General features: G+C 28.2%; 5 protein-coding genes across 5 annotated transcripts; all 5 read right to left on the bottom strand.

The window, feature by feature from the left end:
* Positions 1 to 12,129: 12,129 nt before the first annotated feature.
* Positions 12,130 to 14,247, bottom strand: LOC134831258 (probable 4-coumarate--CoA ligase 1). The gene is made up of 2 exons (XM_063844938.1): positions 12,874 to 14,247; positions 12,130 to 12,817 (listed from the first exon to the last, which is right to left on the bottom strand). The coding sequence occupies exons 1-2, from the start codon at positions 14,203 to 14,205 to the stop codon at positions 12,503 to 12,505; spliced, it is 1,647 nt and encodes a 548-aa protein (XP_063701008.1). The 5' UTR covers positions 14,206 to 14,247; the 3' UTR covers positions 12,130 to 12,502.
* A 363-nt stretch (positions 14,248 to 14,610) lies between these two features.
* On the bottom strand, positions 14,611 to 16,271 carry LOC134832657 (probable 4-coumarate--CoA ligase 1). The gene has a single exon (XM_063846761.1). The coding sequence runs from the start codon at positions 16,269 to 16,271 to the stop codon at positions 14,622 to 14,624; it is 1,650 nt and encodes a 549-aa protein (XP_063702831.1). The 3' UTR covers positions 14,611 to 14,621.
* Positions 16,272 to 16,604: 333 nt separating this feature from the next.
* LOC134832653 (probable 4-coumarate--CoA ligase 1) lies at positions 16,605 to 18,257 on the bottom strand. The gene has a single exon (XM_063846758.1). It carries the CDS (start codon positions 18,255 to 18,257, stop codon positions 16,605 to 16,607), a length of 1,653 nt encoding a protein of 550 aa, XP_063702828.1.
* A 139-nt stretch (positions 18,258 to 18,396) lies between these two features.
* Positions 18,397 to 20,105, bottom strand: LOC134832652 (probable 4-coumarate--CoA ligase 1). The gene is made up of 2 exons (XM_063846757.1): positions 18,780 to 20,105; positions 18,397 to 18,723 (listed from the first exon to the last, which is right to left on the bottom strand). Exons 1-2 carry the CDS (start codon positions 20,103 to 20,105, stop codon positions 18,397 to 18,399), a joined length of 1,653 nt encoding a protein of 550 aa, XP_063702827.1.
* Positions 20,106 to 20,213: 108 nt separating this feature from the next.
* On the bottom strand, positions 20,214 to 21,991 carry LOC134830832 (probable 4-coumarate--CoA ligase 1). The gene is made up of 2 exons (XM_063844418.1): positions 20,651 to 21,991; positions 20,214 to 20,593 (listed from the first exon to the last, which is right to left on the bottom strand). Exons 1-2 carry the CDS (start codon positions 21,980 to 21,982, stop codon positions 20,276 to 20,278), a joined length of 1,650 nt encoding a protein of 549 aa, XP_063700488.1. The 5' UTR covers positions 21,983 to 21,991; the 3' UTR covers positions 20,214 to 20,275.
* Positions 21,992 to 26,282: the final 4,291 nt, after the last annotated feature.

Raw genomic sequence — 26,282 nt, 5'->3', positions numbered from 1 at the left:
TTTTTTTAATTTTTAAAAATTTTAAAATAAATAAAATTTTATTGAATTTTTTTAATTTAATAATAATTTGGATTTTATTAATTAATTTTAAAGTTTAAAATTCTATTTAAAATTTAATTAAAACTTTTAAAAATATTTTTGTTTAATCAGTTATTTTAATTAAATTAATTCTTAATAAAATTTAAAATAAAATTAAAGCTATTTTTCACTTTAAAAATAAATACAAAATTAACTTTTTTAAATTAAATTTTCTATTTCTTATAATTTTTAATGTGTTTAAAAAAAACAATAAAAAATAAAATAAAATAAAAATAAATAAATAATAAAAAAATTGTTTAAACAAAATTTAAAATTTAAATAAAACGTAATAATTTTTTTTTTAATTTTAATAATAATAATTAATTATAATTTTAAAAATCTTAAATTCTTTTTAAAGTTATTTTTATTTAATTGATTCTTAATTTTTTTATTAATTCAAATTCAATAAAATTTAAAATAAAGATGTTTAAAGATGTTTTTACTTATAAAATTACTTTTTAAATTTTAATATATTTTTGCTATGTTTAAAATAATTCAAAAAAAAAAAAAAAATAAAAAAAAATAAAACAAAAAAAAAAGAGAATAAATAAATGTAAATAAAAACAAAATAAAGATTAAATTCAAATTTAACGAGAATAAAATAAATTTAAAAAATATTAAATATTATAAAAAGTTAAAATATCAAAAATACTATAAAATTATAATATATCTTGAAATTGATCAAAAAATCAAAAAAAAGGAAGTAATAAAATGTCCTTTTCCTCTCATCTCACAGACAAAATTTCACGCTCATTATTGCGATTATCTTTATGAACTGAAACAAAAACGACCCATTTACACATCATCCATAATGTTGCCTTTTTATCGCTTCTTCCTGTCCTTAAATTTACTTTTTGTATCATGAAATCCTGTTTTGCTCTTAAAACCAGTTGATTAATGATGATGATAATCATCAAAAATTTGACGGATGAATTTGGAGATAATTGCTCTGACTTGCTCTTATTTGGATTTTTGTTTCAAAAAAGGAAATCCGGAAATAAAGTAGCAAAAAGTTCAAATTTTGTTCGAATTCGATCAAAAAGTGTGCAACAATGTTCATCGAGCAATAATTTTGAGTTGTCAAAAGAGACGAAGAGGATATTGTCAGTCATGAACACGCACCTGCAAATCAATTTTCGTAACAAAAGTGCACCTTGCACTCGTCTTCACGTGACACGAACATCTTCCATCATTAATTTCTGTGAAATATTTTGATGAAATGAGAACAAAAACATGCTCAGAGATTCAATTACACAACAAAAAAGCATGTTTGACAATTTTATTTTTTTTTTGTAACATTTTTTTTTTAATTAAACCTGAGTGACAATACATGAAATTTGAAACAGTTATGACGAGGCGCCAACTTTTGTCAACATTTTGGGAACAATTTTTACAACTTTTTACTTGGAATTCGGTTGTACTTCATTTGTCTACAAGCCACGAGAGAGGAATTCGATCTTTTTTTGTTGTCCCATAAAAAAAAGTTGAGATTATCGATGCTCAAGTGACTTAATGATAATTTCGAGACGGCCCTTTTACAGTCTTGCGTTAATCGATGCCCTCTGGATATAATTCGCATTTGTGTTTCGCTCCCATGAAATTGTGCGATCGCGGTAGATGCGAATGCTGCTACTGCATTTCGATTTGTGTCGATTTGCATAGAGACGGAAAACGAGAGACGGAGATCTAAATAAAATATCCGATTAAAATCAAGAAATGAAGTGCAGAATCATGAATGGAAGTTGGAAGTCGTCTTGCGAAAGGAAGTTATTAAAGCGTATTTTGAGGTAAAAAAATATTTTAAAAAAATTCAAGTCGAAAAATTCAAAAAAAAAAAAATATTTATTTTATAAATTTATCAAATAATTTTCAGAAAAATTTTTTTTTCATAATTAATTCAATAATTTTTTTGCCTTCTTTGATGTTTTTGTTTTATCCACAGTTAATATTTTTTTTTTAAATTAAATTCAAATTTATTTTTTTTAAATTAAAATTAAATTTTCAATTAAAAATAATTTTTTTTAAATTAAATTTTTAGTTTAAATAATTTTTTTTAAATAAAATAAAATTTTCAATTAAAAATAATTTTTTTAAATTAAATTTTTATTTTTCTAATTAAATTTTTAATTTAATTTTTTTCCAATCAAAAATAATTTTTTTAAATTAAATTTTAAATTTAAAATTTTTTTAAAATTTTAAATTTAAATTTAATATATATTTTTAACCTAATTTTATCAGAAAAAAAATATTCAATTTAATTTTTGAATAATTTTTTGTTCTTCAGTAGATTTAAAATTAAACACAAAAAGACTGAAAAAATAAATTGAATTAATTTAATTGCATGATAGCCAATTAAGAGCACTTTTCTTAATTAAACACCGTGAAATGCTTCACATTCGCAGGAAAAGTAAGAATTTGCGAAATTAAAATAAGCAATCAATATCTTTCATTTTTAATTGGCTATTAAATTAATGACGTGTAGAGACATTTTTCTCTGCCAAGTGCATCTCAGCGCGTTGGATGAGCAGGAAAAACAGCGCAGCTATTAGTAAGCAGTCGTTAAACCAATTAGACGAATAATTTATTGGCTTACAATTGATTTTTAACGATTTTACGAGTAAATTTAATGTGCATTTAAATTTTGCGGAAAATTATCTCAAGTCCCTTCGAGACATCATCAGACAACATGCAAGAGTTAAAAATCTCAAATTTCTGCTGGAAGACCTTATGAACTCGTTGCCATAACTATCGAATGCGAACCATATCGTTCATAAATTTCTGCGCGAGCCACAATAATTTATTTCGCTCACAATATTTCTCGTTTCGTCGCACGCTTTACGACGTCCTGCTGACAGAAATTGCGCGCAATGCGTGTCTTATCGAACGACGCGATAGCTAAAAAACCGTAAGAAAAACATATTTCAACAGCTTCGGGCTCGTCGTATTCAAATCTTTTTTTTTTTCGAGCCACAGTCAAATAATAAACAAATTGATGTTTTATGAACATGCTCTATTTTATTTATTTTCCGTGCCAAACATTTTAAATAGAAAGCATTCAGTTTCGTTGTTTTTGTTGCACCAGACACCTCAGCATGTCGCTCGTTGCCGGCAAATTTCAATTAAATAGTGTTCACACTGCAATATTTTAGATGGCGAACGATCGTCGTGAATGCGGGTGACGACGCAGACTTTTCTTGCACAAAGTAACGTGCGGAGCGTTTCGACGAGAGCGAGACAGGCTAGCAAGAAAGCTTTGAATGGAGCAGAGAAAAATAAACCACTTATCAAAATCACTTGCAAATTTGCAAACATGCGTTACAGAGACGTGAACGCTAACAAATTAATGTCAAATATAATAATATTCTGCGCTGATATGCAGATGGAGGGAATGACGGAAAAAGGGTTTGGAGTTGCTTGAAAATGCTCGAAATAATTTTTTACTATTGAGAAGAAAACATTTTCTACATTTTTTTAAAATTTTTTCGATGAAATTTTTGAAATTTATTTCGCTTTTATATGAAAAGTTAATTTTTAAGCTTTAGCATACAATTTAAATTATTTTATTTTAGAAATTTAAAAAAAAATTAATTTAGTTATATTAAAAATATATTTTAATTTTAATAATTAGTTTAATAAAAAATAAAAAAATTAATTTAATAATAAAAAAAAATAAAACTTTAATATTTAATGTATTAAAAAAATTACTTAATTTAATTAATTAATAATTTTTAAATTTAATAAATTAAAAAAAAAAATAAAATTTTTAAAAATTAATTAAATTTTAAATAATTAATTAAAAAATTAATTAATTAAATTATAAAAATAAAAATTTAATTTTAAAAAAAATTTTAATGATCAATTAAACATTTATTAAATTTAAATGATTTAATTAAAAAATTATTAAATTTGAAATAAAATAATTAAATTTAAATTAAAAAATTATTAAAAAATTAATTAATTTTTAAAATTAATAAATTAAAAAATAAAAATTTTAATTAAAAAAATTATATTTTAATAAAATATTTAAAATTTAATTAAATTTAATAAAAAAATAAAATTTAAATTTTAAAAAAAATTAAATTTATATAAATAAAAAAATAAAAAAATAAATTTCAAAAACTTAAAAAAAAATAAATTTAAAAAATTAATAAAATTAATTTAAAAAAAATTGTAAAATTTCAAAAATTAATTAAAAAAAATTTAAATTGAAATAAAAATATAAACATTTAAAAATTTGATTAAAATTTAATTTTACTTTTTCTTAAATTCATATTGAACATTTTTACATTCAATTTCAAATATTAAAATTTTAATCGTTTTAATATTTTTTAATTTATAAAAATTTCAATTCAGAACAAATCCCTTCAAATCTCGATATATGACTTCAATAACTTGCAATCTCCCAATGTCACAACACTTTAAATTGAATGTTTCTTGTATTTTGATAAATATTTGCCAGTCTGTGATAAATGAGTCAATTTGTGTAGGAGTCGTCGTCGTCGTCACAAACAGCTATAGAAAGACATAAAATTTTGTTAGAGAGACATAAAATTGCGAGTAAACTTGTGAGTTAACTTTGAATTAAGAAATTAATAATAATAATAAAAGTAATAACATAAAGTGCACTAAAACATGTTCAATGAAGTGAATTGATAATGTCAAGTTGTCGTCTTATGACCATATACACAACTTATTGAGGGAGATAACTTTCTTCATGTCGCAGGTAAGTTTTGCTCTCACTTATCGCCAACCCACACTTTTTGATGTCATTATTACACACGAAAGGGAATGAAACAATAATGTTCGAATTCCCACGACCTGTGAACATATGATATTTCTCTCTTAATGATAATATTCTTCACACATCATCGAGCCAGCCAGCATTTTATCCTTTTACTTTTGTTTTTTTGATGTTTTAAAGTTGTCGATATACCGCGCGCGCACTAAAAGGATCCTCTAATGGTATTTTAATGCGCTTAAAAATGTGTTTTTATTGTTCCGAAAACATATTTTTTCTCATGACTGACCGTTCACCGAAGCAAACCCACATACTACATGCGATGATATAGATACGAAAAAAATTTATTGATATGCTTTTATAACTGTTCATCGTTTTATGCGTACAACAGGTATGTTCATACTGAATTTGAACTTCGATATTGAGGAGGAGAATTGAAGAGAAAAACTACCTGATGATCCGCATCATCCTTGTCTACGAGGAGTTTGTGTAGAATGGAGTTTTTGTAGAGTAAAAGCATCAGCAGACCGAAAGAATCGATAAATTGTCCTGATACGATAGACAAGAAAGAAGACAGGTTGCATGCAGGTGCAATATCGCCCTCTTGTATCTCGCAAAGGAATCTATAGGGTGCACATTTTGTCGTAAAAGTTGAATATTGTAAGGTAAGTTTTTGGCTTAAAATTAATTACCCATATTTAGATAATTCTAAGAGAATTTAAAAATCTGTTTGCTGAACGATATTTTTTTATTTTCATATAATTTTATTTAAAGCTATCATTTTAGTGTCAAAAAATAAAAAAAAAATTGATAAATAAAATCAAAATACTACTAATGCGAATTATATGCATATAATATACATATAATATAGAAAAAATTAATTTTGTCCGCAGCTTAAAAATTTTTTAAAAAATATTTTAAAAAATTAATAGAAAAAGATAATTTTGAAGTTAAGAGAACAAAATTTTTCTTTAATTTTGATATTTTTTAAAACAATTTTTAATTCTATTTAAAAAATTATGACACTAAAATGATAATTTTAAAATAAAAATTTATGAAAATACAAAATAAGTTAAAATTTTCAGTTAATATTTTTTAAATAAAATAAAACTAATTTTTATAAATTAATTAACATTAAAAAAAATAAATAATAAATCTTTTAATTAAAATAAAACTAAAAATAATTAAAAATTTTTTAAAATTATTAAAATAGTTAAATAATTAATTTATAATAATATTTTTAATTAATTAATTAAATAATAAGTTTTTTAATTTAAAATTAATTAACTAAAAATAATTATAAAATTAAAAAATATAAATTTAATTATATTTATTGTTTTAATTAATTTATTTATGTGATTTTTTTTTATTAAAATTTTATTTAATATTTTTTTAGTAAAGAATTTCAAACAAAAAAATTTTAAGACAACAGATTTTTAAATTCCTTTAGAATTATCGACATTACGGTAATTTGAAATTTTTTGCTTGGTTTGAATTAATTGAAATTGCTTGGTTTGCATTAATTAAAGTGTTTTTTTGATATTTATCTGAAAAGAAAAAAAATATTAAATTAATAGACACCCTATTAAAATTCACCTGACTCTATCTTACCCGAAAAACGATAAAAATTGACAATAATGTTAAAAATTAAACTTTTTGTATCAAATTCCCTTTCGTTTGACCATATTTTTTGATTCTTCATTAAGTGCTTTCTTGCGAGGAATAATCCTAATGGATATATTTTTTCTCATTTCTTAATACTTGTGTATTTAATGTGATTATGGTTTTGAACAATATTTCTCGATAAACGGTGACATTAATGGTTTAATTTGGTTTCTTTGCTCTTTTAAGCCGATCTTTCCTTTCGTTGCTCTTTTTTTTATTTTAATGTGAAATTGAAAGATGACGATAAGAAAATCCGATCAATTGGACCCTAAATTAAAACATTTAAACGACACTCGCGAACCAACTAATTACTAAATTTCACTGAGAGAAGACAAAAATTTACAATTTTAATAAATTTTCTTGGATTTCGCAAAGTTTCTGTGCAATTCTCGTCTCGTCGGAGTACTTTGCGAAAAGAAATATTTAATGCGACATAAATGCTCAAATTTTAGGACTTTTGTAATCAAAACAGAATTATAGCTTGATTTTATGAAGTCTGAAACGAAACGAGAAAGGAGTTGATGATAATAAAAAAAAAAGTTAATTAAAAAATCGGCAAGATGCAAAAGTCGAGCAATCAGTTTACAATAAAATGCAAAATAATTGTTGGATCGCAGCATGGCGAAATACTTACGCGGCATGATTGTCGATCGATGTTTATTTGTTATACTTTTGGTTTGTTTGCAACAACTCTCCCGCAGCAGCTCTCGCAGTAGAGGTCCAACGTTGTTTCGCATTTGTAATAGACGTAATTTAAATTGTTGACACCTAGTTAATGATGCAGATTTGTAGTTTTTTTTCTGCTGATAATATAAAAAATTGTGTTATTTTGGTCGAAATCTGTTAGATTTTCGCGACGTGGGAAATTGCTTCGCATGTGGGAGCTTTAGTTGTGTCTGTGAAGCGTGTTAATTCGAAATTTAGTGTTGATTTGTGTATTTATTGAGAAAGATAGATTTTATTGATAAATAAATAAAGAACTGGATTTTGCGTGAAAAAAATATCTATTGTTATAAACTAGTCTAGAATAAATTTTTTTATCTTTATCTCGCGAGAAATATAATGGAATGACCTTGTAAGGCAATGTTAAACGACGCGTGTTGAAATCTATTAATTTTAATATCATTTGTGTATTTTATTAGAAGTCGATACAGAACTATAAATTTGCGAATAATTTTAGAGAAAAAGTCGATGCGGAGTAAATCTTCATACTTTAATAATGAATCAAGACAAGAAGCAATTGTCCTGTCTTAATAAAATACATTTTCCAATCATCATCATGATTATTTACGTGCTCTCTTTATGTTGTGTGTTGACTTCTTCTTCGTCGTTGCATCGTCATTTACGGTAGAAGTAACAAACTAAATACAAAGAAGAACAAACATTTTCATGTTATTTATTTCAAATAATAATAAAAAAAACTGGTGTATATAATCTTCTTTTCTTGCATAAATGTTACAGCTTCTCTTCTTTTTTACAGAAATTTTGAACGAAAATTTTCGCCTTGAGGAATTTTGATGTCTGTCTGAACATCAACAAGTACTTTTATTAAGTTGCTGAATAATTTATTTTTATTTTTGAAATTTGCTGAATTGGATTGAAAAACAAATTTTGCTGAATATCTGAAAAACTTAAATTATTTGTGAATTTAAAAATTACTTATGATCTCTTGAAATATTTAATATAATTTTTGAGTTTACTTAAACTCTCTCAAGCCTTTTTTTTTGAAAATTTTAAAAGTTATTAAAATGTCGCTGAATTAATTCTTTAAAATTTGCTGAATTGAATTTTTTTAAATGAAAAAATGTGTGTTGAAAATTTTTCAAATGATTTTAAATGAAGCCCTAAAGGATTTTTTTAAAGATTTGTTTTTAAATTTTGCTGAATTGAAAAAAAATTTTTTGCTGAATTGAAAAAAAATTTTGCTGAATATCAATAAAAATTAAAATTAATGCCCTTAATGCTAAATTGAATTAAATAATTACTTATGAACTCTTGAATATGAAGTTTAAATTTACTTCAAAGTTTTTCAGAACTTTTTTAATATCGTAAAAATGTTGCTGAATTAATTAAAAATTTGCTGAATTGAAGAAAATTAAGCTGAATTAGACTAAATATATTTAAGAACTTTTCTGAAAAAGAAAAAAAAGTAAAAAAGTTTCTGCTGAATTAAAAAATACTTTTTGAAAATTTGCTGAATTAACTAAAAATTTGCTGAATTGAAGAAAACTAAGCTGAATTAGACTAAATATATTTATGAACTTTTCTGAAAAAGTAAAAAAAGTTGCTGCTGAATTAAAAAATAATTTTAATGTAATTTTTTTATTAAATATATTTTTTTTATTAAAAATAATTTTAATATAATTTTTTTTTGATAAAAATAATTTTTTTTTAATAAAAATAATTTTTTTTTATAAATTTTAGAAAAATTTCAATTATAATTTAAAAAAAAACGCTCACATCATCTCCCATTCACTAAATCCTTAACACGCCTTTTAACTTTTTTTTTCGTATTTAAACATGCATGATGCACTTCTTCTCGTTTAAATATTGTAGCGTGCTCCAAAACTGCAATTATTCCAAATTGTAGCAATCACGCAAAAAGTAGCTTTATTGCCAACTACTTCTTCTCTCCTCACTTCTCTTACAGCACGACGATCGATGTACATCTGTGTACATTATTGATGAAAAAAAGTAACTAAATTGCAAAAATTCATTTCAATTCAATTTGAATGTTCTGTGGTAACTTCATCTCCGTATCTGTGGAGCGTATTCAAAGACGGACAACCTGTAATAATGTAATAATAATATAAAATGGGAAGAATTTTTTTGTGTGTTGTATTTTGTACTTATTTTGCAACAACAACACACAGGAAATAATGAAGGAACGAGCGATTGAATGAAAACAGTGGTTTGTGGCCTCTGGTAACAACGACTCTCTTGTGTGTGCATAATCATTGTCAGAGTCATAAAATCGAATCAAAAAGATGATGGAAGGTAATGATGATATATAACAATGTTTTTCATTGGCGCAACGATTGGCGGATGCAGGTAGTTACGTTTTTTTGTAATTTTTTTCATGACTTTATTTTTTTTTTCGTTTTTGTTGCTTGAACAAAGGATTTTTTTTAAAAAGATAACGCAAGTTTTCACTTATTACGAGCGATTTCCTTCGCAAAGCGTAACAGTAGCACGAAAATGTAATAATTCATTTTCATGACTTTTTGAATTCCCCTTCCGCGTAATTTGCTCTAATACTTTAATCGAGTATCGGAGGAAAATTATTCCGAGAGGGCGAAAAATGCATGACATTAATGCACTACTCAAGCGAGAAGTACAAGATTTAAATGTGCAAACAAGCAAGAAAACCGCCACACAAGCAACAAACAAACAGCACAAGTGCACAAACATTAAGAATTCGTGACTTTAACATTTTTTTCCTTTAATTTCATTATTATTATTATTTTTTACTATTATTATTACAATTTTATTTTTATTTGCGATTAAGAGAATAGTAATCATGATTCCTTTATTTATTCAATATTTTTTTTTGCAGCGACTGTCCACGGTAAAAGGGCATTATATTCAAATATGAGTTTCGTGCGTTTTTCTTTTGTGCCGTTCAAAAGCTGTCAAAGTTTGTGCTAACGCTATTATTATATGGTTATTGTGCAAAAATTTTGTGGCAAAGGAAAAAAAGTGATGAAACAATGCAATTCATTCAAGTGTGGCAAAAAAAGTAATTTCTTCCTTGTTTACTTTTATTTGTTGTTTGGAGTTGCGTTTTTCAGCTGTTCTAAAAATGAAAATGTGTCAGGTGAGTTTTTTTAACGGATATTTATTTTTGTTTAAAATTTTCTTTACTTTGAATTTTTTTTTAAATACGAAAATTTTTATTTAAATTAATTCAAATAATTTTAGACATAAATAATTTTGTATATTTCTGAATTTAATTTTATTTTTATTTAATTTAATTTAATTTTATTTTTTAAATATTTATTTAAAATAATTTAATTTTTAATATTATTTTAAAAAATAGAAAAAGAGTCAAAGGTAAAATTTCTGAATTTTAATTTAATTTCTTCATTTTATTTTTATTTTTTTTTTAAAAATAAAAAATTTCAAAAAGTAATATTTTTGAATTATATATATTTTTTAAAAATAAAAAAAAGTAATAATATTTTTTTATTTTTTAATTTAATTTAATTTTTAAATATTATTTTATTATTAATTTTTTAAAAATAGAAAAAATGTCAAAGGTAAATTTTTTGAATTTAATTTTATTTTATTTAATTTAATTTAATTTTTAATTAATTTATTATTAATTTTTTAAAAATAGAAAAAATATCAGAGATAATATTTTTTAATTTAATTTCATTTTTTTAATTTAATTTTTAAATATTATTTTATTATTAATTTTTTAAAAATCAAAGGTAATTTTTTTTTAATTTTATTTTATTTAAATTTAATTTATTTTTTAAAAAAATTAATTTTTTATTTTTTTTTATTTTTCAGAAGCTCAAACTTATTCCAATTAATCTAAACCAAGCATATTAAAATTTCGCAAAAATTTAAATGGAAGCTTATCAAAGTTATCATTTGCCATAACTTCAAGATCTTTACTCTTCTCCTGTTCAGTGACAATACGAACAGGCTTCAAAGCAAAAATAAACAAACAACAAAGAGACAACAAAAAAAAAAGGAAAAACGTAACCGCCTTTAAAACTGATCAATGAACGTAAAACTTCTCTACCTGTATTGTACCTGCTTTGCTCTGAATTTACACGTGCTATGCAGTGAAATACGTTAAACTGATCTATACCACGTTGGAAGGGGAAAAAATCGATGAAACCAGAAATGTTTCAAACGCGTCACTCACTCAGCTGTGAAGTTTGTGAACACAAAAATTGCGTTTCATAGCGTTTTTATTCGTCAACTTGAAAATTGAGCCCATTAAAGGGATATCAATTTACCTAAACGTGTAATAATTACTTTATGTGCATTTTAGCGTGCACTTGTGTCTTTAATCACGCGTTTTAGTTGGCAAAAGTTGCTGCAATTAAATAGAGATTAAAAAACAAATAGCTCGCGCCATTTGCTTGACATAAACATGGTAGTGGCAGAAATTCTATCACTCGCATGTTGGCAACATGAGATGTCTATTTGTTAATTACTCATGCGAAATTCATGTTTTTTTTTCGTTCGAAAAATTTGAATTTTAATCGTACTTGTTCAATTTTTTTTTCGATATTTTTGCTATCGAGCATGTTTATGATTTTATCATCTGTGAATACGACAAATTGTTGAATTATTTTCAAATAGTGTACCTTCGTCGAACATAGCACGCAATCATGCTGATACTAAATATTATGCAGCTTTGCTTACGGGTATCATTTTTTTTTGCATTGCTTGCCTTGCCTTGGTTTGCTTTGCTTTATATGAATTTCCAGACACATTTTTTATATCCTTTGATGCAATTTATTGACAACTACATACTGTGCATTGGCGAATGAGATCATGAAGCAAAAAAAAAACTCATGTGTTTGTGTAATAATAATAAGTAAACGCTTCTGGTAATAACAATCTTCTCTCTTTTCTCATCTTTTCTCTTTCATCGTTTCGATCGTTACTTTTTCAAGTGAGGCGCAACAGCTGCGGAGATTCGCAGCCACAAGTCAAATCATGTTTCCTAATCATCGTCATCGTCGTCGAACCAATAACAGATATGAAACGAAGTAAAGACCAGTAGCTGAGTGATAATATATTAACAATCTATTCAAACTATCGAATGCCCCAACGGAAGACATAATATGAGGCGAGAAACGGTGCATTTTTCTACGTTATAGTAGATGAGAAATGTCAATTTTAGACACATCTTTTACTATACAGATGTTTAAATTTACAAAAATTGATTTAAAGTAAGTTAAGTTTTCTAAAAGGTTAAAATTTGGATATTTTTTGAAAATTCAGATTTTTCAATTTGGAACAAAATTTCGTTAAATGTAAAAATTTCATGAAAATCTATCCAGATTGAGTATTTCTCTCACTGTACAACTTATTTGCTAATTCCTTAACAATTCTTCGAACAATTTTTCCCGATGGAGTCATTGGAAACTTTTCAACGAAATATACGCCGCCTCGAAGTTTTTTCACTTCATCAAGTTTTTCATTAAGAATTGCAATTATTTCTTTTTGAGTCATTGAAAAATCTTTCGGAAGTACAATTACAGCAGCTGGCAAATCTGTTCCGAGACGATTTTCTTCAATAGCAACTGCACAAACTTGCGATAAGCCGGTTATTTCCTGAATTAGCGTCTCAAGTGTTTCAGGAGAAATCTGAAAAAAGTAAAAATTTTCATATAAATTTAAATTTTTTTCAAAATTATTTTTACTTGATAATTTTTGTATTTGATAAGTTCCTTTTTCCTTCCAGAAATGTATAAAAAGCCTTCTTCGTCGAAATATCCCAAATCTCCTGAACGAATCCATCCATCTTTGTCATAGAGTTCTTTTGTGGCTTCTTCATTGCCAAAATATCCGAGGAATGGATAAGGATGAGATTTGCAAATTTCTCCTTTTTCATTAGGACCTAACAATTTTCCATCTTCTGAAATGATTTTTATCTTATTTTCGCATTGAAGACCTCCAACAGAGCCTGATTTTCGAGCATAATTAACAGTGCATCCCGTACCGATTTCTGACATGCCATAAACTGACATTACTTTAGCTCCTTTGGCTAAATATTTTTCAAATGATACACAAAGATCTTCAAGAACAAAACTTCCGCCGACATAACAGCGAACAATGGATGAAAGATCTGCTTTATCAATTTCTGTGCTTTCTAAAGCCATGGCAGCGAGAGATGGGGGCAAAAATAAAACTGAAACCTTGTTTCGTTGAACGATTTCGAAAAAATTCTGCGGCGTAAAAGGTTTTGTCGTATTTATGCGAATAGCTCCTTCAACAGTTCCCATCAGCAAAACCGTGACTCCTGTAATCCAGTATAACGAGCTGAAAGCAAAGATTTTATCTTCTTCATACACTTTCCAAAAACGAAGTGTTTGAGAAACGACTTGAGCATGTGATAAGCAAACGCCTTTACTCAAGCCTGTTGTTCCTGAAGAGCAAATGATAACCGCAGTATGCTTCGTTGTATCATCAATACGAGCAGGAAGATAATCTTCAATCTTAAATTCAAGAGTTTTCTTGAAAAAATTATTCACAGGAGTAATTCCAGCAGAAGTTCTTCCTTCAATATCCGTAAAACAGAAAATTTTCGTGTCGAGTTTCAGTTTTTCGATTGATATCTGAATTTTTTCAACAACATTCATCTCGACAAATACAACTTTTGGTTTCGTTAATTCAATCATGTGATCGAAATCAATTTGAGCGAATGCAGGATCCATAGCATTCACAGGACATCCGTTGAAAATGCAACCAAATGCGACAGAAGATACTTCAGGATTGTTTTTTGCGACAATTGAACAAACATCTCCGAATTTCAAGCCATAATCCGTTTTCAAGCTCTCAGCAACTTGAATGCTGCGCTTCATGATATCAGCGCAAGTTAAAGTTACTTCAAAATCATCACTTATTTCACAAATTTTGTTAGGAGTTCGTCTTAATGAATGCAAAAGAACTTCGCCGAGACTCGCTTTTGGATTGTAAATCGACGGGCGATCATCGCTTGACCAAATTTTTGTTTCAGGATTGTAGAAACTCATTTTTGGATTTTTTCAACTGCTTCTCGTGAAATGACTTGGAAGACTGACTTGACTTAATTGTGAACTATGATAAGAAAACTTAGTTTTATAAAACGCGGTGTGCTATAAATTAATTTAACACTTCTTATCATCACGGAAAAAAAATTTTTTTTTAAAGAAGATAAGCTTAATAGAATTTTAATTAAAATATTATCAATTTTGTAGAAGATGCTATAAAAAAATGCAGTAGACATATTGGAGTCTAAGTGCAAGTCATGCTAAATATTTCATTTAAATTTTCATTTTTAAAATTATTTCGTCAAGCACAATTAAGATAAGTCTGATATGAACTCTTAAACATCAAGTCATAGATAAAATGAAAAAAATTAAAACCTGATAAGATTTTATTTGACTACATGTGTTTGACTATGTTTATTTCAGATTACCATTACATCATTTTGTTTTTTGTGGTATAAACGATTTGCTTTTTCTTTTAATTCTCTTCGTAAAACTTTTCCCGAAGCAGTTTGTGGAAAACTATCAACGAAGTAAACGCCGCCTAAAAGTTTTCTTTTTCCATCTAATTTCTCGTCGAGAACTTTCACAATCTCTTCTTGACTCAAAGGGAAATCTTTCGGGCGAATTGCAACTAAAGCTGGCAATTCAGTTCCCTGTTTGTAATCTTCAATAGGAACTGCACAAACCTGTGATAAGCCAGTATAATCTTTAGCGAGTGTTTCAATTGCTCCGGGTGCAATATTTAGTCCTCTGTATATGATGAGTTCTTTAATTCTTCCAACAATGAACAAGTAACCTTCTTCGTCAAAATATCCCATGTCTCCTGAGCGAATCCAACCATCTTCATCAAAAAGTTCTTTTGTTTTTTCTTCGTTTTCATAATATCCGAGACATAGATGAGAACTTGAAATACAAATTTCGCCTTGTTCATTTGGACCTAACAATTTTCCCTCACTTGAAACAATTTTCATTTGAGTTTCATTTTGTAAAGAACCAACAGATCCAGATTTTCCAACAGAATTACAAGTCGATGCTGTTGCAGTTTCAGTCATTCCATAACAAACAAGTAGCTTTCCATTTTTCAAAAGTTTTTCAAATGAAACTCGAAGCTCTTCAAGCAAATGACTTCCGCCAGTAACACAACGAGTTACAGATAAAAGATTGATCTTTGAAAGTTCGGGGAAATCCAAGCATTGAGCGATAAGTGCTGTAGATGCAAATGTAAAACTAACTTTGTATTTCTCGATCAAATAGAAGAATAGTTCAGGTGTTAGAGGATTTGTTGAGTTAATACGTGTTGCTCCCTCAACAGTTGCCGTTAACAAAGTCGTATATCCTGTAAGAGCAAATAACGTATTTGAGACGTATACTATGTCATATTCGTAAAGTTGCCACAGACGTAAAGTTTGGGAAATGATTTGAGCGTGTGATATACAAACTCCTTTGCTTAAGCCTGTTGATCCAGATGAACATATAATGAAAGCAATATGATTTTTTGTATCTTCAATGTAAGCCGGAACGTAATCTTGAATTTCAAATTCAAGAGGTTTCTTGAAGAAATATTGAATAGGTGTGATTCCCGAATAAGTTTTTCCAAAAATATCAGCAAAACAGAAAACTTTCGTATCAAGCTTACACTTCTCGATTGCTTTTTGAACTTTTTCAATTACTTCAACTTCAGCAAACAGAACTTTTGGTTTCGTCATTCCAATCATGTGATCAAAGTCTATTTGAGCCAAAAATACATCCAACGAGTTTATAATACATCCATTGAAAATACATCCAAATGCTACAGATGAAACTTCAGGATTATTTTTGCTGACGATCGAAACAACATCTCCGAACTTAACTCCAAAATCTTCTTTTAAAGCTTCAGCAACTTGAATGCTCCGTTTCATAAGTTCACCAAAAGTAAGTTGCGTTCCATAATCGTCACTTATTTCACAAATTTTATCGGGATTTCTTTTTAGAGAATGCAAAAGAACTTCACCGAGACTCGCTTTTGGATTATAAATCGATGGTCGACCATTACTCGACCAAATTTTTGTTTCAGAATTGTAAGAACTCATTTTTCTTTCTATTTTATTTTATGAACCACTCCTGATGAAATGACTTAGAAAACTAATGTTGCCAAAAATTTTAATAAACTAACGCAGAAACTACTTATTTACACATATGAGAAGACTTAACTTTAATACAAAGAATAGCACAAAATATGGCAAAATTTTATTATATCATATATCATCTACCAAATAAGATTGTAATTTTAATACTTTTTTTTATCTGATTGTTTATGTAATGTTCAAGAAAAAAAATTAACTCACAGACGAATGGAAAATTTTATAATCTACTGATATGGTAAGATTAAACATATTTAGTTATATGTTTATTTTTTATCTTATTTACATCATCTTCTCATCATTTTGTTTTTTACTTAAGTATAAACGATTAGCTAATACCTTTAATTCTCTTCGTAAAACTTTTCCTGTGGCAGTCTGTGGAAAGATGTCAACGAAATATACACCTCCTAAAAGTTTTCTTTTATAATCTAATTTCTCGTCGAGAACTTTCACAATCTCTTCTTGACTTAACGGGAAATCTTTCGGGCGAATTACAACTACAGCTGGTAATTCAGTTCCTTGTTTGTAATCTTCAATAGGAACTGCACAAACTTGAGATAAGCCTGTGTACTCTTTGACGAGTTTTTCAATTGATCCGGGAGCAATATGTGCTCCTTTGTATATGATGAGTTCTTTAATTCTTCCAACAATGAACAAGTAACCTTCTTCGTCAAAATATCCCAAGTCTCCTGAACAAATCCAACCATCTTTATCGAAAAGTTTCTTTGTTTTTTCTTCTTCCCCGTAATATCCAAGACATAGATAAGAACTCGAGATACAAATTTCCCCTTGTTCATTTGGACCTAACAATTTTCCCTCACTTGAAACAATTTTCATTTTAGTTTCATTTTGTAAAATACCAACAGATCCAGGTTTTCCAACAGAATTACGAGTCGATGCTGTTGCAGTTTCAGTCATTCCATAACAAACAACAAGCTTTCCATTTATCAAATGTTTTTCAAACGAAATTTGAAGTTCTCCAAGTAAAAGGCTTCCGCCAGTATAACATCGAGTTACAGATGAAAGATTTGCATTTGACAGCTCTGAAGAATCCAAACATTGAGCGATAAGTGCAGGTGTTACAAATGTAAAACTAACTTTGTATTTTTTGATCAAATAGAAGAACAACTCAGGATTTACAGGTTTCGTTGAATTAATACGAGTTGCTCCCTCAATAGTTGCTCTTAACAAATTCGCGAATCCCGTAATACCGTATAACGTGCTTGAAACATACGTAATGTCATACTCGTAAAATTCAAAGAGACGTGATGCTTGAGAAATTATTTGAGCGTGTGATAAACAAACTCCTTTGCTCACATCTGTTGATCCAGAGGAGCACATGATGAAGGCAATCTGCTTCGAGGTGTCCTCAACAAAAGCAGGAAGGTAATCTTCAACCTTAAAATCAAGAACTTTCTCAAAGAAACTTCGAACTGGCGTAATTCCGGAATGAGTTTTCCCATTAATGTCCGTAAAGCAGAAAAATGTCGTATCAAGTTTGTGTTTATTAATCGCGCTTTGAACTTTTTCAATCACTTCAACTTCAACAAATACAAATTTTGGTTTCATCAATCCAATCAGATGATCAAAGTCGATTTGAGCATGCAACATATCCAACGAATTAATAACACATCCATTGAAAATACATCCAAATACGACAGAAGACACTTCAGGATTATTCTTGCTGACGATCGAAACAACATCTCCAAACTTCACTCCATAATCTTCTTTTAAAGCTTCAGCAACTTGAATGCTTCGTTTCATAAGTTCGCTGAATGTAAGTTGAGTTCCATAATCGTCACTTATTTCACAAACTTTATCGGGATTTCTTTTTAGAGAATGTAAAACAAGTTCACCGAGACTTGCTTTTGGATTGTAAATTGATGGTTGACCTTTGCTCGACCAAATTTTTGTTTCAGGATTGTATGAACTCATTTTTGGGTTTTTTTCAACTGCTTTTAGCCAAATGACTTAGAAGACTGACTGCGATCGTATGTGCATTTTTTAATTTATTTCATTCATAGACAAACAATAGTGAATTTTTTTCGTAATATCGTAATATCTTATCTTTTCTTTAGCTTGAATAATTGATAAGATTATGAATTTTGCTTTGATAAAGTTTGTTGGCAAGCTCCTTCACTTCGCGCCTTTGAACTTTTCCCGAAGGTGTCATTGGTAAATTTTTCACAAAATAGATGCCTCCACGAAGTTTTTTTATGTCATCCAAATTTGCATCAAGAATGGCTTTGATATCATCTTGAGTCAGTAAAAAGTTTTTTGGAAGCACAATTACAGCAGCAGGTAAGTCTGTACCTTGTTTATTTTCTTCAACAGCAACGACACAAACTTGAGTTAAGCCTGTTGTTTCTTGAATGATCGTTTCAATAACGCCCGGAGAGATCTAAATGAGAAGTTCAACAGGTTAATGAGAAGCCAATTGATGGAGAATTTGCTTACCTGATATCCTTTGTATTTGATCATCTCTTTTTTTCTTCCAACGATGAACAAATAACCATTCTCATCAAAATATCCCAAATCTCCTGTATGAAGCCATCCATCAGAATCCTTGATTTCTCGATAAGCTTTTTCATTTCCATAATATCCAAGAAACATAAAAGGTTGTTTGATACAAATCTCTCCATTCTCTAATGGACCCAATGATTTTCCTTCCTCGCTTATTATTTTGATTTGATTTCCTTTGGCGGGAACTCCAACAGATCCTGCTTTTTGTTCAAAGTTTGTTGTGCATGCTGATCCGATTTCAGTCATACCATAACTCACAATGACTTTTGCTTTGCTAACTTTTTCGAGATCTTCACGAAGGTCTTCTAAAACCATACTGCCTCCTGTATAGATTTTTTGAAGTGAAGAGAAATCTGTTAACTCAATAGCTTGACTTTCCAAACATTCAGCAATCATTGAAGGAGGCAGAAAACATTCCGTGATTCGATGTTTTTCAATAAGCTCGAAAAAATACTCAGCAGATGGCGCTTTAGTTGTAATAATACGAATTGATCCTGAGATGATGCCCGAAAGTAAGAAAAAGTATCCCGTAATCCAATATAGAGAGCTGAAGGTAAAGCAGATGGAATTTTGATTCGTTGAACAAAAGTCGATAGTTTGAGAAACGATTTGAGCGTGTGAAAGACAAACTCCTTTACTCAAACCTGTTGTCCCTGAAGAGCACATTATGAGAGCGATGTGATTTGAAGTATCTTCAATCCTTGTTGGCAAGTAGTTTTCCATCAAATTCTCAACATTTCTATTGAAAAGATCTTTCACTGAAGTAACTCCTTCTTCAACTGTACCATCCAATGATGTAAAGCAAAAAACTTTCGTTCTCAACTTCAACTTCTCAATGGATCTTTTGATTTTCAACATGACACTTTTCTCTCCAAAGATGATCTTTGGTCTTGTTAAACCAAGCATATGATCGAAATCAATCTGAGCAAATGTTGGATCTAATGTGTTCACAGGACATCCATTGAAGATGCATCCAAATACAACTGAAGACACTTCAGGATTGTTTCTGCTTACAACAGCACAAATATCTCCAAATTTCACGTCGTGATCTGATTTTAAGGATTCAGCAACTTGAATACTTCGTCGTTGAAGTTCATGGCAAGTTGAAAATGTTTCATAATCATCACTTATTTCACAAATTTTATCTGGAGTTCGTTTCAATGAATGCAAAAGAACTTCACCGAGACTCGTTTTTGGATTATAAATTGACGAACGAACGTTGTTAGACCAAATTTTAGTTGCAGGATCGTAAAAATTCATTTTCAGAACTTTATGGTTTGATAATTGAAAGTAAACTGAAAGAATATTTCTTAAATTGAAATGAAAGAAAAAAAAACACATGAGTCATTGTTATGACCTTGACAAAGGTAAAAGTTGGTTAAACTTTCGAATTTTGTAATGCAAAGGTAATTTTTATTAGTAAGCAAGTTTCATCCTGATTGGTCAACTTGTCGCTCTTGATACAATTTGTTAGCCAATTCCTTTACTGCTCTTCTCAAAACTTTGCCAGAAGCTGTTGTTGGAAAATTTTCAACAAAATACACGCCGCCTCGAAGTTTTTTCACATCATCCAATTTTTCATCAAGAACCTTGATAACTTCTTTTTTACTCATTTTGAAATCTTTTGGAAGAACAATAACTGCAGCAGGAAAATCTGTTCCAAGGTTATTCTTTTCAACAGCAACTGCACAAACTTGCGTCAAACCAGTTATTTCGTGAATTAACGTTTCAAGAGTTTCAGGAGAAATCTTCAAAAGAATAAAATTTTCATGAGAAATTTGATTTTTAGACAAAAAACGACTTACTTGATAATTTTTGTACTTAATAAGTTCCTTTTTCCTTCCCGAAAGAAACAAATAACCTTCAGCATCAAAATATCCCAAATCTCCTGTGCGAATCCATCCATCAGAATCAAAAACATCTTTTAAAGCTTCTTCGTTGTTATAATATCCAAGAAACATGTAAGGACTTTTGAGACAAATTTCTCCTTTTTCTTCAGGTCCCAATAAAATTCCATCATCCGAAATTATTTTTACTTCAGTTTCGTTCAAAGGAACTCCAACAGATTCGGGCTTTCCCGTTAGATTGAAGGTTATCACGCCCCCAAGTTCAGTCATTCCATAACCAGGAATAACTTTTCCGTCTTTGCCCAAATATTTCTCGAAAGAAGCTCGTAAATCTTCGAGGACATAACTCCCGCCAACGTAACAAGTTTTGAGAGATGAAAGATCAACACGAGATGTCGCTTTACTTTGTAACATTCCGGCGATCATAGATGGCGTTATAAACGAATGTGTAACTTTGTACTTTTCAATAAGTTTAAAGTAGTATTCAGGACTGAAATTTTGTGTTGAAATAATTCGAATTGCTCCTTCGATCGTTGAACTGAGCATAGTTATCATTCCCGTAATCCAATAAATTGAGCTAAAAGTGAAAGTTGTGTCAGAAGCTTTCATTGGAAGCGATCGAAAGCTTTGAGAAACGACTTGAGCATGCGATAAGCAAACTCCTTTACTCAAACCTGTTGTTCCTGAAGAGCACATTATGAGCGCGATGTGCTTCGAGGTATCTTTAATGAACGCAGAACGATAATCTTCAACAGAAACATCAAGATTTTTGAAATAAAAAGATTTTACAGGCGTGATTCCTTCAGCAACTTCTCCATTAACGCCCGTGAAGCAAAAAATTCTCGAACTTAAACCCAATTTCGTGATAGATTTCCGTATTTTATCAATTACGGATCTTTCGGCGAAGATAATTTTGGGTTTTGTTAATCCAATCATATGATCAAAGTCGATCTGAGCAAATGACACATCCATTGGGTTGACAGAACATCCGTTAAAAAGACATCCAAATGCTACAGAAGAGACTTCAGGATTGTTTTTTGCGACAATTGAACAAACGTCTCCGTATTTCAAGCCATAATCCTCTTTTAAAGCTTCAGCAACTTGAATACTTCGTTTCAAAATGTCATCGCAAGTTGAAGTTACGCCGAAATCATCACTTATTTCACAAATTTTGTCGGGAGTTCGTCGTAAAGTGTACAAAATGAGTTCTCCAACGCTCTTTTTTGGGTTGAAAATTGACGAGTCGTTGTTTGAAGACCAAATTTTAGTTTGAGAATCGTATAAAGCCATTTTATGAAGTGTTTCGTAAGAGAGTTAAACGTAAACTGTGTCACTAAAGTAGATGAAATTATATGACAATTGTAATTTTTTAAATCTTTTGATTACTTTGATAAGATAATTTTTTGATTGCTTTTCTTTTGAAATGTTTTTAAGTGACCTACAGTATTTTTTTTTTCTTTTTTTTTATTTTAGAAGAGATTTAAATTAATTAAAAAATTTTTAAATTTTTATAATTCAATATTTTTTTATTTTTTTTTCATGTGCAGAAAGCTTCAGAAAATGAAATTGTGCTAAAAAGACGTCAAAAGTGAGTTTGAAAAAAAAAGTTTCGAAGAAAGATGGGTAGAAAATCAGGAACACTAAATTCTAACAGTCTTTAGAACAAATATCCGGCTCCATAATATCCTCCGTAATACGCAGAGTAAGGAGATGCGAAATATGGCGATGCAACGTATGGAGCAGCGGCAACAACTGGAGCAGTTACAGCGTGATTGACAACATGCGCGCTATATGTCGCTCCAACGGGAACAATAGCTGCTGGAGCTGCGGCAATAATTCCGGGCTTGGCTGCTGGTTTAGCATAAGTTGTGCTGAAGACAGCCAAAACGACGAGAAGGAAGGACTGAAATTATAAAAAAAAAATAATTATTTTTCGATTTTTGTTTATTTTAAATTTGAAAAAAAAAATTTTTTTTAAAGTTAAGTTGAAAAAAAATTATCAAAATTTTTTTTTATTTTATAAATTTTATTTTTTTTTATAAATTTAAATTTATTTTTTTTAATTTGATAAAAATATTTTTCAATAAAAAAATAATTAATTTATTTAAAAAATGTCACAAAAAAATTAATTTATTTAATTAAATTTTGAATTAATTTTAATTTAATTTAAAAATAATTTTTTAATTTGAAAAATTAATTTTATTTGAAATTTTTTTTAAATTTTTTTTTTTTAAAATGTATGTTTTTAAATTTAATTTGAACTAATTATTTATTAAATAATTTAAAATTAATTAATTTTAAAATATTTTATTTTAAATTAATTTTAAATTATTAAAAAAAAATTAATTAAAACTTTAATTAAAAAAAAACAATTTTTCTTAAAATTAAATTTAATATTTTTAAAAAATTTTACCATAATTTTTGATGCCATTTTAATTTGTTTTTTTTTTTAGATTGATTGTTTTCTTATTAAAACACGAGCTGTAACTGATACTTCCAAACATAAATCGCTCGTCTTTTATATTCAAATTCAATTATTTTATTACTACTGACATACAATTTGTGTCTTGAATATTAACTAATTTTCGCTATTACATCAATAAAATCGGTAACGCTCACGTACAATGACCTCCATTCAAGCACCAAAAATTTTTCGGTTCAATTTTCAAGGAATCCGTTTTAATTTGGGTGCATAAAAGTCAAGGGAATCGCTACCGAAAATGGCCTTAAATTGATTTTTGCGTGCAGACTCGCCTCGATTTTTGATTGATATAATAGTGATAATTGTACCTTCCGTTAGAAAGGTCTCTCTCACTGCGCTTTGATAATTTTCACGAGAATTTCTATTCGAAGCGTCGCACAGCATCGCATGACGACGCTCGAAAAACGAACATTTAACGTCGTTTTAGCAAATAATAAGGTTCGGGAACAATTTAAAGGCATTTAAGAGGACGACCATCAAAAGAGGATTAAGTACTTTTTAATAGCTAAGAAATGCCATAATTGCATTTTTGCTTCGTCTCTCTGTCTTTGCGTCATGAAAACAGCGTGTGCGGAGCGAATTTTTTCGGTTGCCACATGGTATGAGCAAACACACATGAACACATGAATTTATGAAAACCCGGCAATTATCATAATGATTGTTAAGCGATTTTAAAACGCAATCCCTTTTAATGCCTCGCATTTGAAAAGAAGTTGAAAACCCGTAAGGTTTCTGTCTGTTGCTCACTTCATCATCGATTTTTTTTGCGTTGCTTTAAAAAAAAAGTACAATTATATTTTTTTTTGCGTTTTGTGGCGAAGCAACGTGTTTTGCCCCCAGAAATAGACATTTGCAACGAGAAGTAATAATTTACAAATAAAATTTTTGATTTTCTTACATTTTTATTATATTAAATTTTTATTTAATAATATCAACCTAATAAAGAAAAAAATGTTAGAATCAATTCAAGAAGTAGATGTAGAAGGACTTTCTTGCATTCGAATGCAAATCACCCGCGGCGGAATTCAAATTTTAGACTACCTTTTATTTATTTTTTATTTTTGCCCCAAATTTCTTCGCTTCTCTCGCGAAACCATTAATTATCGTTACAATTATATGGAAATCAAGAGAGAAAATAAAAATGATACGAAATTCCTGCGATTTCTTAGGAAAGAAGGCACACAAAAAATCTGTTCTTTTTTTTTTTGAAGCAGAACAAAACTAATGATTATCTTGAGGCGCAAGCATGGCGTGGTCTATGGCAAAGCATTTTGATGATTTTAAATTTTTTTTTTCCAATTTTTGATAATTTTACGTGTCTTTGTTTAAAAAAGTTATGAACAAATGATCAAAATTTTGAATAAAAAATTGACATGAAATGAAAGAAATTTTTTAAAAATGTTTAATATTAAAAATTTGTGAGGACAAAAAAATAATTAAAAAATTTAATTTTTATTCAAAAATTTAAAAATAAAATTTAAAACAAAATAAAAATTAAATTGAATTAGGTACATATTTTTTTAAATTTTTTTCGTATTCATTTTTAGTTTATTTTTTTTTATTAAAATAAATTTAAATTTATTCATTTTCAAAATTTTAATTTTTCAATTATTTAAAATTATTTTTTTAATAGGTATAATTTTATTTTAAATAAATTACTAAATTTGAATATTTCTTAATTTTTTGTTTTTCAATAAATTTTTGTTTTTCAATTTTTTAAATTTTTTTTTAATTATTTTAATTAAATTTATTTTTTTTTTTTATTTATTTTTAATTTTAATTAAGTAGGTATATTTTTTTTCAATAAAACTTTTAAATATTTTTGTATAATTTTTGAGCTTTAATTTTTTTTTAAATAATTAAAAATTTAAATTTTCATGAAAAATTTTAATTTCTTCTTTAAAATGTATGGAAAAAAAAACTAAAAAATTTTAATAAAAAAAAATTGCATGAATTTTTTTTGTTTTTTTCTTAATTTTTAATTAATTAAAAAAATCTTTTGTACTCCATATTAAAAATATCTTTCCAAAAACCAACATTTCATTAAAATTCACACAAAAACAATACAAATTCAACTCTTACCTGCACCGAAATTGACTAATTATTTTTTATCACGTATGTGTCATTACGCTTCCAGTAGCAATTTAATTGAGAATCAAAATAATAATAATCGAGAAACGAAATTGCGCGTCATTTTTCATCTCTTGCAACTGTCTTCCTTACATTTTTTTTCGTTCTCACAACATGCAAAAAACAAAAAAAAAATGAATTGATCACCTATTTGAATTAAATTCCGCCAGAATTGCTGCTACTGTTGCTGTTCTCGCGTTCTGCTGATAAAATTAAAGCGATAAAAAAATGGGCAGAAAATAAAAATATGATTGGTGTGACTTGTTACATCCAAATATTAACTTCTGTAATTGGAAAAAAAGAAGCGACGATGAAAAACGAGCGAAGAAGAAACAAGTAAAATTTACGCACGACGGAGAAGATGATGATAAAATAGTAATTAAAAACACGGCTTTTTATTATTATTCATCGTTTTTTCGTCTTTGGATGAGATTTACTGCTGCAAGGAGCTCAAATAAACTAATCAAAATTGAAAATTAAATCTCGCTTATCGATTTTTGTAATCAGTGAAATTTTTTCTTAATTTTTTTTTATTGCATTCCCAAAAAATGCGCAAAAAATGACAAGCCCCCTGCTGTTCGGCACCAAAATTGGCAACTAATTGGAGTAAATGGGAGCTAACAATGTAACTGCGGCACCGTGACAATGTCTATTCATTTCCATCTTGAGTGCCGTAAAACGAAATAAAATAATCGTAAAAAATTATCACAAGAAACTGCGACGACGACGACGACGGAGAAACAGCAGCTGTAACACTAAATATTTATGACTATATTATATATTTTGCAACTTTATTTTTGCAGGCGACTCAATAGGAGAAGTACGAATTAAAGCATCTTCATTTGAATAAATGAATGCAGAAAATGAATTAAAATGTGTCTTTATTGCGACGGAAAAAAGTTGAATGGTTCGGTGATGAAAAGAATTTATGTTGCCCGTAAATAGCGCACACGGAGAAACAAACCAACAAGTGCTTGA

Source organism: Culicoides brevitarsis, chromosome 2 (genome assembly GCF_036172545.1).
Source record: "Culicoides brevitarsis isolate CSIRO-B50_1 chromosome 2, AGI_CSIRO_Cbre_v1, whole genome shotgun sequence".
Classification (NCBI taxonomy): Eukaryota; Metazoa; Arthropoda; class Insecta; order Diptera; family Ceratopogonidae; genus Culicoides; species Culicoides brevitarsis.
Note: the sequence above shows the minus strand (reverse complement) of the source record. Positions and strands in the feature narration are given on the sequence as shown.

Bases quoted from the DNA above. Each gene is read 5' to 3' on its own strand.
- LOC134831258 (XM_063844938.1), bottom strand. From the start codon at position 14,205: ATGAGTTTCTACAATCCTGAAACAAAAATTTGGTCAAGCGATGATCGC. The intron at 12,818-12,873 runs GTAAAAATAATT...TACTTTTTTCAG, and splicing joins TCAAATACAAAAATTATCAA to ATTTCTCCTGAAACACTTGA.
- LOC134832657 (XM_063846761.1), bottom strand. From the start codon at position 16,271: ATGAGTTCTTACAATTCTGAAACAAAAATTTGGTCGAGTAATGGTCGA.
- LOC134832653 (XM_063846758.1), bottom strand. From the start codon at position 18,257: ATGAGTTCATACAATCCTGAAACAAAAATTTGGTCGAGCAAAGGTCAA.
- LOC134832652 (XM_063846757.1), bottom strand. From the start codon at position 20,105: ATGAATTTTTACGATCCTGCAACTAAAATTTGGTCTAACAACGTTCGT. The intron at 18,724-18,779 runs GTAAGCAAATTC...CTTCTCATTTAG, and splicing joins TCAAATACAAAGGATATCAG to ATCTCTCCGGGCGTTATTGA.
- LOC134830832 (XM_063844418.1), bottom strand. From the start codon at position 21,982: ATGGCTTTATACGATTCTCAAACTAAAATTTGGTCTTCAAACAACGAC. The intron at 20,594-20,650 runs GTAAGTCGTTTT...ATTCTTTTGAAG, and splicing joins TTAAGTACAAAAATTATCAA to ATTTCTCCTGAAACTCTTGA.